The sequence below is a fragment of the Gymnogyps californianus genome, chromosome 2 (genome assembly GCF_018139145.2).
Source record: "Gymnogyps californianus isolate 813 chromosome 2, ASM1813914v2, whole genome shotgun sequence".
In the NCBI taxonomy this organism is placed as follows: Eukaryota; Metazoa; Chordata; class Aves; order Accipitriformes; family Cathartidae; genus Gymnogyps; species Gymnogyps californianus.
Window position 1 is genome coordinate 94,137,468 of NC_059472.1, and position 15,015 is coordinate 94,152,482.

General features: G+C 41.4%; 1 protein-coding gene across 1 annotated transcript in view; it reads left to right on the forward strand.

Moving 5' to 3' along the window:
• Window positions 1–11,995, forward strand: part of FARS2 (phenylalanyl-tRNA synthetase 2, mitochondrial) — a 247,512-nt gene extending 235,517 nt beyond the window's left edge. The window contains exon 9 of the mRNA XM_050892724.1: window positions 11,559–11,995. Within this exon, the coding sequence (XP_050748681.1) occupies window positions 11,559–11,697 (139 nt within the window). The 3' untranslated portion in view covers window positions 11,698–11,995. The remainder of the gene's footprint in view (window positions 1–11,558) is intronic.
• The last annotated feature ends 3,020 nt before the right edge of the window (window positions 11,996–15,015 follow it).

Below are 15,015 nucleotides of genomic sequence, written 5' to 3' on the forward strand. Positions count from 1 at the left end.
TGTAATTTGTGTTATCTAGACATCTGCTTGTTCTCATTGCTCCCCAGTGATCTGCCTCCGGTTGCCTCACATCTTTCTTGAGGTGTGGAGAGGGAACTTCAGCTGAGGCAGGAGCCGTGTTGAGTAGGGCAGAAGGGTGTCACTCCGGCTGCATTCCAGCAGTTGGTCCCAGAGTGGTGCTTGCTTAGCTTAAAGCAGCACAACAACATCACAGGTTCACCTTCAGCTCGTGATTCTGTGTGATCCTTAGATGCTTTGTGCAGCACTGCTGTGTGCCCAGTTGTTCCCCATCCTCTGTGCATGCAGCTAGTTGTTCTTGCCTAAATACAGAAGCTTACACTTGTCCTGGTTGAATTGTATCCTTCAGCTTTTCCAGTTTATCAAGATTATTCTAATCCTGTCCTCAGTTATACTTACTGTTTTACCCAGCTTAATGTAATTTGCCAGTTCACAAACACTTCTGCTGCATCACCTATTCCATTAATGAAAATATTCCATCATCCAGGAGCCAGGATGAAGAACCCTACAAGAACAATCCTTCAGATTTGGCTATGAACTGTGGATAACTGCTTGCAGAAACAATAAGTTATTGGCAGCTACTCCAGCTATTTGGAATATCACCTTTTAGTAGTAATCGTATTGATCACCAGTTTTCTCATCTACCTTCATGCAACTCCATCCAAAGTGAAACATTCAGGAACACAGATTTTGTACTACCTAATTTTATGAACTGAATTTAGTATTTTTCTTCTTTTTTTTTCACTTTTTGTTATAACTTTTAAAAATTTTTCCTAAGATTTTTCAACTTTGTCTGAAACTGCTTGCAACTGCCAATGGATCCATGTTTTGTGGCATATTGATCTTAGACCATTTTTTCTTACCTGGTTTAGCTGACTGTGAAGATATGTGCCATATGCACATACACACCCGTACACACGCACCTGCCCCTTATGGTGTTTGCTACTTCCTGCCATTTATTGTTTCATTTATTGATTATTGATTTATTAGCCTGTTACCCCTTTATAGAGGGAAATTAGGTTGTTTTGACTAGATTTGCTCGATACATCCATGTTTTCTATTTTTTGTCTTTTTTATTTCCATTGTGTGCTTACAGGTGGTTTGGTTATCTACACCAGAGTCTTTCTGGGAATTTAAAGTAAAAGCAAATGGTCTATAGCTCCTATGGCTTCCTAGCGTTTTTTTCCATTTTCAAAAATAAGCACTCTGTTTGACCTTTTCCAAACATTTGGTACCTTACTTGTCCTCCATGAACTCTCAAAGACAACTGATAACAGCTCTGAAATTTCTTCTGCTCATTCCTAAAGTATCTTAGGGCAAAGTTCATCTCTTGGACAATTTGAGAACATTTGATTTACTCTAGTGCTCCCTGTCTATTCCCCATTCTGGGCTGAAATCTTATCCCTTCTTTGCTGGTATTAATTCCTGCTAGTGAGAGGATCAGTTGGCCTTTTTTAGTAAAGTCTTAGCAAAAATGGTATTTTGATCTTCCTAGTGTAACGTCTCAATGGCTTTCTTTCCTTTCTTGAGTGGCAGACCAGTAATTTCATCGTACTTACAGAATGATGCATCTCATTTTGTGCCCTGACCTTTTAGTCTTCATGCCCACATGGTGTTTTATTGCGTGATGCTCATATCATCTTACTGTGGGAGGTGTTCACTATGCATACATCCTATCACATTCACATTTTTCTTTTGTCTTTTCATAAAGAGTAGCCATAATATTAAGGGGTCAACATGCCAAACATGGCAGTTAGAGTTTTCCAAACTAACGGTCATTTTGACAGCTGTGAAAGTTCTGGCCAGTGCACCTCATTGGTATATGTTGTCATCATTTGGCTAGTTTCAATGGTGCTGTGACATTTTCCCCATCATTATATTCAAAATAACCAGGCAAATCTCACCTACAAGACACAGGCTCCCAGCAAGAGAAATGTTTAACAGCCAGACAGTTTTCCTGTGTGTTAACAGTGGTTTAATCTGCTGGCCAGTAGTTATCCTTACTTTGAGGACTTTTTCTGAGTTGTCTTCCCAAGGCAGCAACTGTCAGAAAAGTGATCAGAACGGGTTTCTTGTGACTGTCTGTGTGGAACCACACTACCCTCAGGGAGGGAAAGTGGGGAATTTCTGCATCTCCAAAACAAATCCGGTTAGCCAGATTAAGGCTCGTAAAACCTGATAATTCTCAAAGGAAAAATAATGTACAGACTGGAAGGAGATAGTAAACAACACTTAATTGTGCAAGCAGCCACAGAATTTTCACCAGGTTTATCAGACACTGTAAGCAGCCCCATTGAGAAACCCCCTATATTTGCACAAACACAGGTACAAATGTTTTTAATTTGCCTTCTAGTGCTGCAGGCTGCCCAGGGGGGCAGGCGCTTTTAATGTGTTGCTTTTACACAAAAAAGGGCAAGAGATTTCTTTTAACCTTTAACCTTAAAAACCTAATTTTTAAGTCTCTCCTGTCTTCTGGTCTCAGGCTAACTCATCTCTTCCTGCTCTCTTCTTCTCCCCATCCTGTTTTTTCCTGATTTGGGATTAGTTTGTCAGTTAACTAGTTAACAAACAGCACATTTGGTTATCCTGATGTTGGCTCTGCACTTCTCCCTGCTCTGTGCATTGTATATGGGATGAGTTGCTTTTTCCTGCCATAGCCTGTTTTGTTTCCAGGGCTGCTGTACAATTTGCAAAAAAAGAAGGGTGACTGGAAGTGTGTGTGCGTGGGAAGAATAACCTGAAAGACGGGTAACTCAAAGAGTCTGTTGCCTGCATTTATCCAAGTCCCCCCTGTCTTATCAATTTGCTGTGTGACCTTGGAAAAATCATTTAGGTTCTTGATCTGAGTCCAGAGCCACGTTCCTCTTTACATCAACTCTCAGCAAGTGTAAAGAGAACTTTAATACCTAGCTCCTGGGCGTGGTGAGGACAAAACCACTAATCTCAGTGGTGAAATCTATACAAGTACCTGAAACAGCATTCGGTCCTTCCCATGCACTTGTCTGCCATTTAACTTAGTAGACCCTGATTTCTGCTAGTACTCAGTGGAGATACATCTGAACCAGCTGTCACTCCCATCCATCTTCATTTCTTAGGAGAATGAATTGCTTTAAATTCTCATATAAATTCCCTTTTTACTCAATTATGAAATATGTTTTAATTTGACAGCAATGTTATTTTTAGTAATACTTTTTGTAGCCTTTAGTATTAACATCTAGTTGGGGGAAAAAACTGCTAAATATTTATACTTCTTTTCTTTGATCTTTCACTCAGAAGAACTGAAAAGGTATCACACTTAACATTTTTACTATAAATATTTTAGATAGCATTTGAGAGAGTCCAAATTCACCTCTCGTGTTGGATTTGTTCAGCTTATTGAGATAGGTTGTCACTCTTAAGTGCTTCCAGATGGCATTTCAGTTGCCAATGGTTGGAAACTTTTGAGCGATACTCTTGTGGCTAATGACCAGTGATGGAATCATTAATATTGCTGTTTGACAGAAGTAGGACCAGAGCCTCTTCCATCCTCTTACTTGTACGCTGTGACTCAGAGGGACATGAATATAATGTCTTCGCACAAGAAGCACAACGACTCTGCAAATACAGTGTGTCTTCCAGAGTTACTCTTTGCAAACAGGTTGTGTCCCTGACCCGCTCCAGTACTAGCCAGTTGCCCTGGAAGGGCACAAGGGGTTGTGAATGAGATATCTAAGTCATGAAGTTCTGCCAGACACACAGAGCCTGTTGCTGCCAGGGCTGCCTCATTCTACCACTAAATTACTAGGGATTTAGGAGGTCAAGAGAAATGTGGAAAAAGTGGGAGAGCCAGCAATGACAGAAAATACGTTAATTTGTTGTGGTTTTACTCACTGAAAATGTAAATTTTTCTGTAAGAATTTTCTGGCTAGCAGCCAAAACGCTTCAGCTGCCAGCACTGCCGGGACTTCTAGGTATCGCATGCTTCTGTTCTCCTCAGTATGCTCTGATTCCTCATCAGCTATGTCAGCCAAGTTTCTTTTCCAGAGAGAGGAGGTGATCCATCATAGGAATTTTTTGCCTTGGCCTCTCATGGGAAATGTAGTCCTGCCATGGGTTCTGAACTACACAGGGAAGAAGAAAGTCAAGGAGCTTAGATGGCAGTTCCCGTGAGACACAATATCTAAATCAAGTTATTTTGGTCTTTTGTTTGCTGGGTTGGAGAATGTTTAAGCCTCTAGTGGTCAATTTTTAAACAACAAATACCAAAAAGTATTACCCCTTGCATTTTGTTTTGGCGAAAACACGATTAGACTTTGAAAAGCATTTGACGCAGAACCTTTTCAGTCAAACCTAAGGAAAGTGAAGCGAAATAAAACCCTGTGCTGTACACAGAACAGGTATTCTGTCCTGTCTGATGCTGGGACTATCGCTTTTTCTCTCTTACTTTCACCATCCAATTATTTTTCTGTGTTTAGAACATAAAATTAAATGTCTCAAGTGTTTTACCAAACGACCTTCTCTCGTTTGCCACTGCAATGGGTAGAAGTTATTTCACCGGATTTTGTATGTGTGTGTTTGTATCAGAAAGTTTGCCTTTTCCTATCTTTATTCCACCTCTGCAGTCCTTGTATCTGTCATAGTGATAAACCTGAAGAAAAGGTAGGTTTTCATACCCTATTCTGAGCCTCACAGGCTTGCACATGTTCTGATCTTTGTGTGCGTGCCCACTGCATAGCTTTCTTTTATTCCTGAAAGGCTCAGCCTTGGTTAGTTGAGAGACTCATTCCATTAAAAGTGCATAATGTTGCATCTGTCTGGCATGATGAGTGCTCCAGGGTTACTATGCTGACAGCAAGGCAAGTCTTGAAGATATTCAGCCTCTAGCCTACTCTTGATTCTTCCTGGATTTAGAGCAGGATTTTGAACTGACTCACTAGATGGAGTGGTGAGCCCCTAAAAATTGAGGAGGCCCAGTGTGAACTGAGAGCACAAAGTTTGTCTTTACAAGAGGGACAACTCTCAGTCACATTGAAGTTTAAATCCATGTAGAATGGATTCCTCAGTATTGGCATAGATCAGATATGATGGGAATTCTGTCACCTGTGCTTGATAGATGATTTTCCCAAAGAGAGGGAGATTGGAGGACAAGCAGTCATCACTGATGCTGGAATCTATCCCCTTGAGAACCTGCTTTACAACCATTGATCATTGCTTTCTTCAAGGTATCTATGAGTCAGTCTTAAAAACGAAAACAAAAAAGCCACAATCCCAAACCCCAAGGCTTTGCAGTTTTTTCTGGCCTTCCGTGGCAGCAAAAGTCTGTGTCACAGTTAGCTTATGATCCTGTGGGGACTTTGGATTTTCTTTTGGTATAAGGGAGAATGATATTTTTCTCCTTATTCTTCACCCTAGTGATATTTCATCGTTGCCTGCATGTAATGGATTCCATTACTTTTGATGCTGTGAGGGCTAAGAGCTTTTTAATGGGAAGTGCTTGGATCTGAGATGGGTTGACTGTATCGTTGGCTGGTTACTGAGACGACTGTAACAGTGCACAGGGGAAATACTCTCTCAGTTTCTTGTGTAACTCAGTCTGTTTACAAGAGTTCCCTCTGCTTGGGAGCTGGCAGAGAAAAAGAGCCCTGCGCCGCTCACGTTAGTTGTTCTTTTGCAGGCATGTATCAACAAACCAACGTGGTCTGTTGAAATGAGAAAAGGTCATTAGGGGCCAAAGTGGTGAGCCAAAGCACAAGTAATTGCTTGAATTGTTTCACTAAACATTTAGTGAGTACATCTAACAGCCAGGAGACTTTCTCTTTCAGGTGATGCTTATGAATTATTTTTTTCAGTATATATCTGTTTGTATCTCTTCCTGCATGTAAGAAATTAGGTGATAGATTTAGGTAGAAAAGGAAAATCATGATTAAAACTTTCTAACCAGTCCAATGTTTTCAGATACTTGACAATGGCTTAGATCCTATTTATGGCTATTTAACAGTGTCTCAGTGACTGAGAAGCTGAAAAGTTTCTGAGTGCTTTCATTTTTCGTCTTAACGTATCTTTCATTATCTTAACTAGCAGGTGTTATTTATGTCCTTTGCCACTGCATCCCATACCATGCTCTTTATCTCTCTCAATAAGCTGACTATTAACAGAATTTTGACTTTTTTTCCTACATTACGAGAAAAGCTTAAAATGGAATTAATATTAAAGAAAGAGAGAATGAAAGGGCAAGCAAGTTCAGAGTTTGGTATTCAGATACAGATTTCACCAAGTCCAATTAGAAAAGAGCACAAAGTCCATTACTGTCTCAATTTTGTGAAATAAAAGAACAATATTTTGGTCCAACCGTCTGTCAGTGAACATGCATCTCTTTTAAAGTGACCACCAAAAAAATCCACAGTGGTCAAATAATGTTGACAGTCTCAACATGGTTATGTTGACCTGAACTATCTTTGAAGCTGAACCATCCTTCTGCCAGGTGTCAGCTGGAAAAGATGTGCAGCAGAAATGACCATTCCCTGCTTTCTGTGGGTTTAAAACAATTCTTTCTTCTGGAGGTGATCTAGTGCCTTTCACTGGCATCAAAATCACCTTAAACAAAAACATGTCCATTTTTTAAAATAGGCTGTTGTATATAATACGCTCTTCCAGAGAAATGGAGTATTAGCATTTGAAAGGACTGATGAGAATGCATCTTTCAGAAAGGCCTTTGTTCAGAGAATTACTGCTATATTCTACGTGCATATCACCATGGTAATTGAATTATTTGCCATTGACAGTAAGGTATATAGCACAAGCCTTTTGCCATTTTCCATGATGTGGTTCCTAGCAAAGAGTGCTATTTGTCAATTTAAAATTTATAGTATGACATTTAGCAGTTGTGCCTACTATCATAGTGGTGGATGTGGTTTGAAAGCATGAAACAAAAAGGAAAAGGTAATTACATCTTCTTCTCCTTCTTCTTCTTCTTCTTCTTCTTCTTGCAGTTTAATATTCTTCCCCATTTCCACTTACAACATGAACCATTCTGGAACTGTTGGAGCCACAAAGCAAAACCAAAGCTGTGCTCTCTGCATGGCTTTGGCAACTATGATGCTAGTAACATGAGACAGTGTTTTCATTTCTTCCCATCATCATCCCTTTCAGGACATTGTTGCAAACCAAACAAGCCTTTCTCTTCCCTGAGGTCATTCCATGCATACTCAGAGCATGACATGATCTCTGTGAAGCGTGTAGTTGTCATTGAGTACTGTGTGAAGGTTTATTTAACGTAATTACACGATGAATCTTTTGGGGGGATATAGGATACAAACTGCTATGGCAGGAATTGAGAGTCCCTCAAAGAACGTCATTAACACAACTCACTTAACAGAAAGAAAATAATCTCAAATACTTGTGTTACCATGTGTGTAGATCTTTAATTTTAAGTAATATTCTGTAGGAAAAGGTGCAATATAGATATGGTGGTGAGTAGTACTGCTTAGTGCACTGCTCGGAGTACAAAAGAGATGGTACTCTTTTTTGCTTCTTGATGCTGTGGGAGATTGTCTTCTCTACTATTCTGTTCCTCAAAATAAATCCAGCTTTCTAGAAAAATATCTGGTTCTGTGTTATGCTCACCACATAAGAGCAGGGGTAATCTCCCTGCAGAAGTCTCTGTGCTTCCGTGCTTTATTTAAGACAGATGGAAAGTAGAACACAGTTAAAAAGTGTTTTTTTTCCCCACACACTGCTACCCCTTTTATCTCCCTCTTCAAGTACAAGGTGGAGAAATTTTCATTCTTGTTATGGTATTGCATGTGGATGAGACAAATGCCAATACCAAGCATTTATTCTTTAGGCAACATTTTGGTTACCAAATGACCCTGTGTCTTCATCTTATCTTGAGATAGGTTCCCCAGTATGTTTAGGTATTTTGCTGTTGGTAGCTTCTGGGATCACCTTTCTAGCCAAGCTGTATTTAAAACATCCTTCTGTGGACTTCCGTTCAGGGAAAGCTAACACACAGGTATTAATCTTTATCGCCTAACATACCCTTTCATTCTAGCCCTGGTGCCTGTGTCAGGTTGCTTTCATGTTTGTTTTATTACACTAGTGGCAGACTAAGGCCCCTTAATTTCTTGCTCTGCTCAGATATCAGGCTGAAATATCGAAACGTATACACTGACCTTCAGGTTGGCCCCATGCAGTGAATCTGACCTGGCAGTGAGCAGCTCCCTAGCACGTGGAGGCAGCTGCATGCCAATTCCTGAAAATCACGAGGCAAAGCTGTTTCCTCCAAAAAACGTATGAAAGAGCATTAAGCATTGTTTCACTCCAGTGTTTGTTCACGGACCATATTCTTGTTTCCTCAACCAGCGTCAGAATAAATCCCTGTCTTCCCTTTCCCTTTGAGCAGTGCTTCACTGTATTCACTGTGTTTCATTACCTGAAAGCTGCAGGCTGGTGCAGAGGAGACTTGTGACACTAAGATCAGCTGAAGTCTAATGGGAGAGGAGTCCGCGTGACTGCGAACCGCATGGACTTGTCTGGCAGTGCAGTTTAGGTAAATAAAGCCCAATGCGCTCACTGTTAAGCTTCTCTTTTTTTTTTTTTTTTTACCTGGTGAAGCAGCTGTTCTAGGTTTTGGCCTCAAATTTTCTGTTGCTCAGGACAGAGAGCTACTGCTTCTGTATCGTCAGGCTGCAGCATGACATGCAGCAGAGAGTTCATTATGCATTAGCAGAGCCATCTTTAAGGTAGGCAAACACTCTGTGACTCTGCAGAACAGAAGGAAAGCAAGAAAGGGAATCAGCAAACATGTATTATTTGCTGACAATAATTGTTTCCAGTTGCAGCTGATGGCAGTGATTAATCACATTGTCTTAGTATTTTATTGGGGGGGGAAGGGGGGGTGTAAGTGCCAAGAAGTACTCTTCTCCATCTCCCTTGAAAAGTTAGCTAATACTACTCTGAAAACAATGCTTAAGGTTTTGAAACTTGCAGTGTGTCTTTTATTGAAATAGCATTGAACCATTATACTTCTTTCTAATTAGTAACAAAGATGCAAATAAACGTAGCTAGAAGGTGGGAGAATGTGTAGCCAGCCATGCGTATTAGTAGTTACATCATTTTTTGGCTATAATTAAAATTAGATTAATTATATTTAGTGCAATCTCTGTTTTATTTCTCCTGCACCAATGCTTAACTTCAGCTGCAGCTAACAGAACTCTAGTCCAGTGTTGCTCTGTAAGACCTCTACCCTTTCCTAATTTAAATGCCTCCTAAAGATGCCGATTTTCCACAACACCCACAAGAAACTATTGCATCCTATTCTGACCTATTTAATTTGCCTCATGAATGAACTGCTCACTACGATGAAGGAAGAGGGATACATAAACACGTGGGTCAAGAGAAATTGTTACCTTCAGTTAACCATGACCAGTGAAGAAACAGTGCTGTAGCTACCCCTGCCACAGCTTAAATATGTTAAGCAAAGTTGTGTTTATGTCACATTAAATGGTGGTAATGAGTTTTCCATCATGGGATATATTCCCAGTATATACAAGACTTCAGGATCAAGTCTGTGACCGTACATCTTCTAAATAGATTTTCAGCCAAAGCAATTTGCAAATGTTTTTGATCAGGTGAGTTGCTGTAGCACCGTTAAAAGCTGAAATACTACCAGCTGTTAATGGTGTTTGCCAACCTGATTTTGAAAATTGTTTCTGTTGAGCCCCAATTCATTATCCCTCTCTCTTATTCAAATTTCTCTCTTACAATGTAGCATCTGGCCAAACCCTTGTTATTCCATTTCCTTGCTTGTCCCAGGTGTGTCCTCTCGACTGCTTTGCAGAGGTGGAACAGAGCAGAGCAACACCTTCTCCGCAGTTACACCTCCCCCTCTTTTCAAGAAGATCACTTTTCTACAGCATTTAACCTGCACCCAGGGAAAGCTCTTGGCTGGTTTTTAGCAGTTAACTGCAGTCTGCTTAACACTTTATGAAATGCAGTTTGCCCTTTCCTATGCTAGTCAGATTTAACTTGCTTTATCTTCAGAGCACACAAAAAAGGAGGAACGCTTTAATTTGAAATAACCTTTTTGTTGCAAACTGCCAGTGGGAGCAGGGCAAGCTCCCCACCCCTGTTGGGTGGGACAAAGTTGGTATCAAATAGCTATTCTGAGAGAAAAACTACCATGCCTGTTTCTAGTAGGATTTGAGGTTGAAATTAGTGTCTTGAGAGTTATCTTTGTGTATGGGCACATATAACCTTAGTTTTAACCAAATAGTCATAATAAACATGGTTTCTAACATGAAACAATTTTCAGGAGAGAGATGACCCATGCCTTTGCGTGCCATTAAATGCAGAGTTCTGCCAGTCTGGGAGATCCTTCTGTCTAGTACTTGATCTCTGGTTTCCTGTTGTTTTTCCCCTCAGATTTTCTTTCTTTCACTGAAGTGAGTGTTTACCTTTGAAAGAAGAAGCTGTGTGGGCTCCATTTGAAACTAAAAATAAAAAGGATGCCATAACTGCCATTTAAATTCAGTAATACAAGCACTGCAGTTGTAGAGACGCCCTTGCAAGAGCTATGTACTCCAGCCTGTTTTTGATGGAGAGCAAGAAGATTTTTTGCTCTCTTATTCAACTTACTGGTTTGCTCCTGTTTTTGCATTAACTTGTCTTTGCCTAACTCAGCAACTCTTAAATACTTTTTTTTCCCCATCATTCCCTCTTCTCTATTCCTTTTCCCTGTTCTCTTTTGCCTTTTCCTTTCCACAGCAAAGGGTAAGAATTTTTGCCATGTGTGCCTGCTGTCATGTCTCACCCCATTTCTTCCCAAGTTTGCTGGGCTGCTCCTGCACCTCGGTTGCAGCGCAGCCAGTGCCCAGGCGCTGCCTTTTGGTGCTCTGCTTTGGGAGTGATGGCCACCCTCATCCTGCATCACTGTCCTTCTCCCACAAATGGAGACTTCAGATGCATTTTGCCCTTGTTTCTAATTTCCAGCGAAGGCAAAGGAGTCACCTGAATTGAAAAATAAATATTTCACTCTGTTTTGCAGCTGTGTGTTCGGTCTCCTCCCCCAGGCTGGAGCCTGGATGGCGAGGCTCGTGACAACAATTAGCTAGCAACATTGCTCTCCAGCGCGCAGAGGTTGCACGGTATTTTCCTTATGCCCATCACCACCAGCCCCACTGGTGTGAGGTGGGTATGTGTGCACAGTGCTCCCTCAAGGTAGCCCCATTAGCGCCAAAATGAGAGAGCTGTGGTGTCAGCAGCAGTCCAGCGGTGTTAGCATAGCCCTCCTCCTGGGCTTGTTTGCTCTGGTAAGAAGCTACCACACCGCAGTACAAGTTGAGGTAGAAGGTGGACTTCAGCAAAGTCCTCTGCCAAAATTAAAATTCAGCTCAGTTCCACCTCTCCGGACTGTGTATTTTAGCATTAAGGTGATTTTCAAGCAACAGGAACAAAATTAGACCGCAAATAAAACATGATCCAGAGGGTAAGTGTTTGGCCTCATGTATTTGCATTTGTAGGAACATGTATTTATGAGTCCTCTTTTGGTTTATATTTTGTAGGACAAAGAAGGTCAGCCATTGCTACCGTATTATTTACCGCCACCCGGAGAGGACTTTAACGCAGGATGAGGTGCATCACATCCATCAGGCTATTGAAGAATCAGCAGTTCGAGAACTTGGGGTTGAGGGCAGGTTCTAGCATCGCTGGTCTGAAGCCCTAATGACAGTTGCTTTTTCCTTTTTTTTTTTCCCTCTTTTTTTTTTTCTTTTTGGGGTTGGGGGGTACAAGTAAAGAGATGGGTTTTGTGACTGAACCTAGCACATGGAAAATGATTGATAAATGGGCAATGGTAAAACTACCAGATAATAAACATTACTACTGAGAAATCATTGACAAAGCACTGGCGCTTTATTTTAAGAAATGGGGGAACAGCGGTAATGTAAGATTTCCCTCCTGTTACAATAAGAAATACACTGCCTGGTGGTTTTCTGTGTTGTTAATTGGTCCCTGGGTTCCATTAAACTGTAAATACTTGGCATTATTTCTGTGTTGACAGGATCTTCTGTCCGTGTAACGAGTGAAGCAAATCAGAGACACAGATTAGCTCAGGGAAGAAAAACCCATCCCTCCCTCTTTTTTAAATAAGAAATGTCAGGATTTGCTTCAAGAAACCTTCCAAGAAGTACATCTTGCGAAGTTTGGCTCTCTTACCTTCAGAGCCCACGGGTATTGCTTTCATCTGCTACAGAGAAGGAGCCAGCGTGGCTCTGGGTCCAGGCTTGGCTGCCTTCAAATGCTGGGTCATTGATGAGCCTGTCCTGTTGGATCCCCCTGCTCCCACAGAGCTGAGCAGAGCCGCTTAGCAAGGCGCTCCAAGCTGTGCCACCTTCCCCAGGTGAGGAGCTCCCTGGTCTCAGTTCTCCTCCCATAGGCACCAGTGCAAAATAAGTCTGTTCCCCTGTCACTATCAAAGGATTAATATCCACATGGGGCAGGATGGCAGAAAAGAGCAACTCTTCCCTACAGTGCCCTGAAAACCTGCTGCCTTGATCTCTCACAGTATCTTACTTTCTAGCAGCAGTGTCTGCTCAGAAATTTGACCTTTAAGGCAGGAAACCAAGCTAAAATGGTGTCTCCTACTATTTCAGGCACCAGTCACTTTACAGGATGCTTGGCTTTTTCATTGCAGGTTATAATAAGTAAATTCTGGCAGTAGTATGATGCTAGGACCTGTAGAAGTGTTCAAATGGTCTGATAAATACTTGATGAGCCATTGCAGATGCTGATATGGAATATGGGACCTGTTTTTGCTTGTAATGGTATTTCGTACAGTCTTGCAGGTCACATCTGGTCACATTGCAGGTAACATTCCCTCCTTCAGGGAAGAAGGCAGTAAAAGCACTGCAATAAACAGCATCTAACACTGATTTATACCTTATCAAGAAACATCTGTGCAGCAGGCTTGTACTCAACCATAAGCCAGTTACTATTGCAGATGTGACAGAAGCAGAGAGCTCATTTTAATTTCATTACTCAACATATTTAGCTGTGTAAACAAATCCTAATCTAAATCGCTGTTGTGTTATCCCAATAATTTGATTAGGAAAACAATATGCTAGACTTTCTACAAGGCAAAAAGAATGGGTGCCATTTAGGCACCAAAAAAGCCTACTTGTTTATTTTTAAACCATGATCTACTAAGATCCATAAATACAGCCTAGCCCATTTGATGTTTCTCTGTCTCATTCATCCTTTGCCATTTCAGGTTTCTCAGCGAGGACCACTGAAGAGGAGGAGCACTCCCCTGAACTGCACTGAGCAGTAGTTGTTCCAAGTCAGGGCCTGATTGATGCTGCCACATGGGGCAGCAAATTATGTGAATGTTAATTGATGGGATTGCCTGTGGAGAGAGTACTAAAACCTGCCTGCTGTATGAAAGAACTAAGTCTCTTGGGAAAACAAGAGACTATCTGGGGTGGAGTAGATTGCAAGATTCCCCTTTTAATTTATTGGTTAGTGAAGTTTCCCTTTTCTGCTCCCCAAATCTTTCAGTTCTTCTCTCATTCTGATCAGCCAGCTTTGGGGGCATAGAAATCTGGGGAAAGCAAGGAGGAGAAAATTGGACGATGAGCCTTTGTCAGTGCAGCCACAGACTGTCATGTCCGGCTTTGTGAGGAAACTTGAGTGTTCTTGAATCGGCCAGTCTCCAGCCGCTAACATCAGTTGTGTTTGATGTGTGTGGCTGTGAACTGTCTGCACTCTGGTGAGGAGGGGCTCCCTGCAACAGCCAGGTCTTGGTGGAGTAACGTTATTCTTTGAAACCTGAAAGATTAACCTCATGTGCTAATAGGATAAGGGGGAAATGCAAAGCTTTCCCTGAAGTTGACCTGACACCATGGGATCATCTTCTGGAGTAGGTGTTTTCATAGCAGCAACTTTCAGACAAAAATGTGAACCATTAAGATTAAAAAAACCTAACAGCTTCTTCAGGAGCAAGCATGATTCAATATGAAGGATTTTAAGGCCTGCAAAATCAAATGGGCTGGCTGTGAGCATAATATGAATACTTGGGTATGTTTAGATAAGGTAAGCCTTTGTCATATATATTCTAGGATTAATCTACTCTAAAGACCTATTGTTCTGGCAAAGTTTCACCACTACTAGCAAAGCAGACCTCAAATCAAAAGGCATCAGAGTTGCATTTTTATGCTACTAGCCTTTGGAAAATATGACTTTCCCTTCAAAGCCTGACCTTAATTTTACTGGGGAAATTTGCTATGGGCAGTAGTAGACTCTCAAACTGTATGGTCCCTTGTGGATACCAACAGAGAGCCCATGAGAATCTAAGGGTGTAATAGCCATGTTTTATTTTACCGCTGATCAGAGACACGTGATGCTAACAGTATCTCAGAGACTGGGCTGAGCCTTGGTGGGAGTATAGAAAACTTGACTGAGGAAGGTCCTTGGTACAGTCACTGACAACTCTGTCAAAGAAAGGGCTACCCTTAGCTGTCACTTGGCTTTTCTTAAGACACATTTAGCACAAAGGTAGGTGAACTAGCTTGAAGACCAAGAACAACATAGCTGCCAAGGTAAGTTCACTTGCTAGTCTCTGCTACCCTACAGTCTGTCTCGTGAACATCCCTCAGTCTTGGATGGGCTACAAGTCTAGTAAAGGTGGATGAGTTGCCGTGATATCAAATATCAAAGTGATACCATGCCATGTGGAAATATTAAGGGGAGCAGCATTTGAGTAATTAATGTGCATGCTGACTGACTAGCGTAGTGACGGGCACAAGGGTCTGCTTCTTGTTTTTGTCAACTGCCTGTGTTTATTTTTGTGTGCCGCTGGGTTTTATATCAGCATGCTTTAATAAAAGAGAAAAAAATCAATTGTAGCAAAAGAAGCTACCCGTCCCCAGGAGAACTGGCTGGAGATTTCTATGACTGAACAGTATGTACTGTTTTAGTGTTCTGGGTGCTGGTTTTGTTCCTAGTTGCCATTGGTTTTCAAGC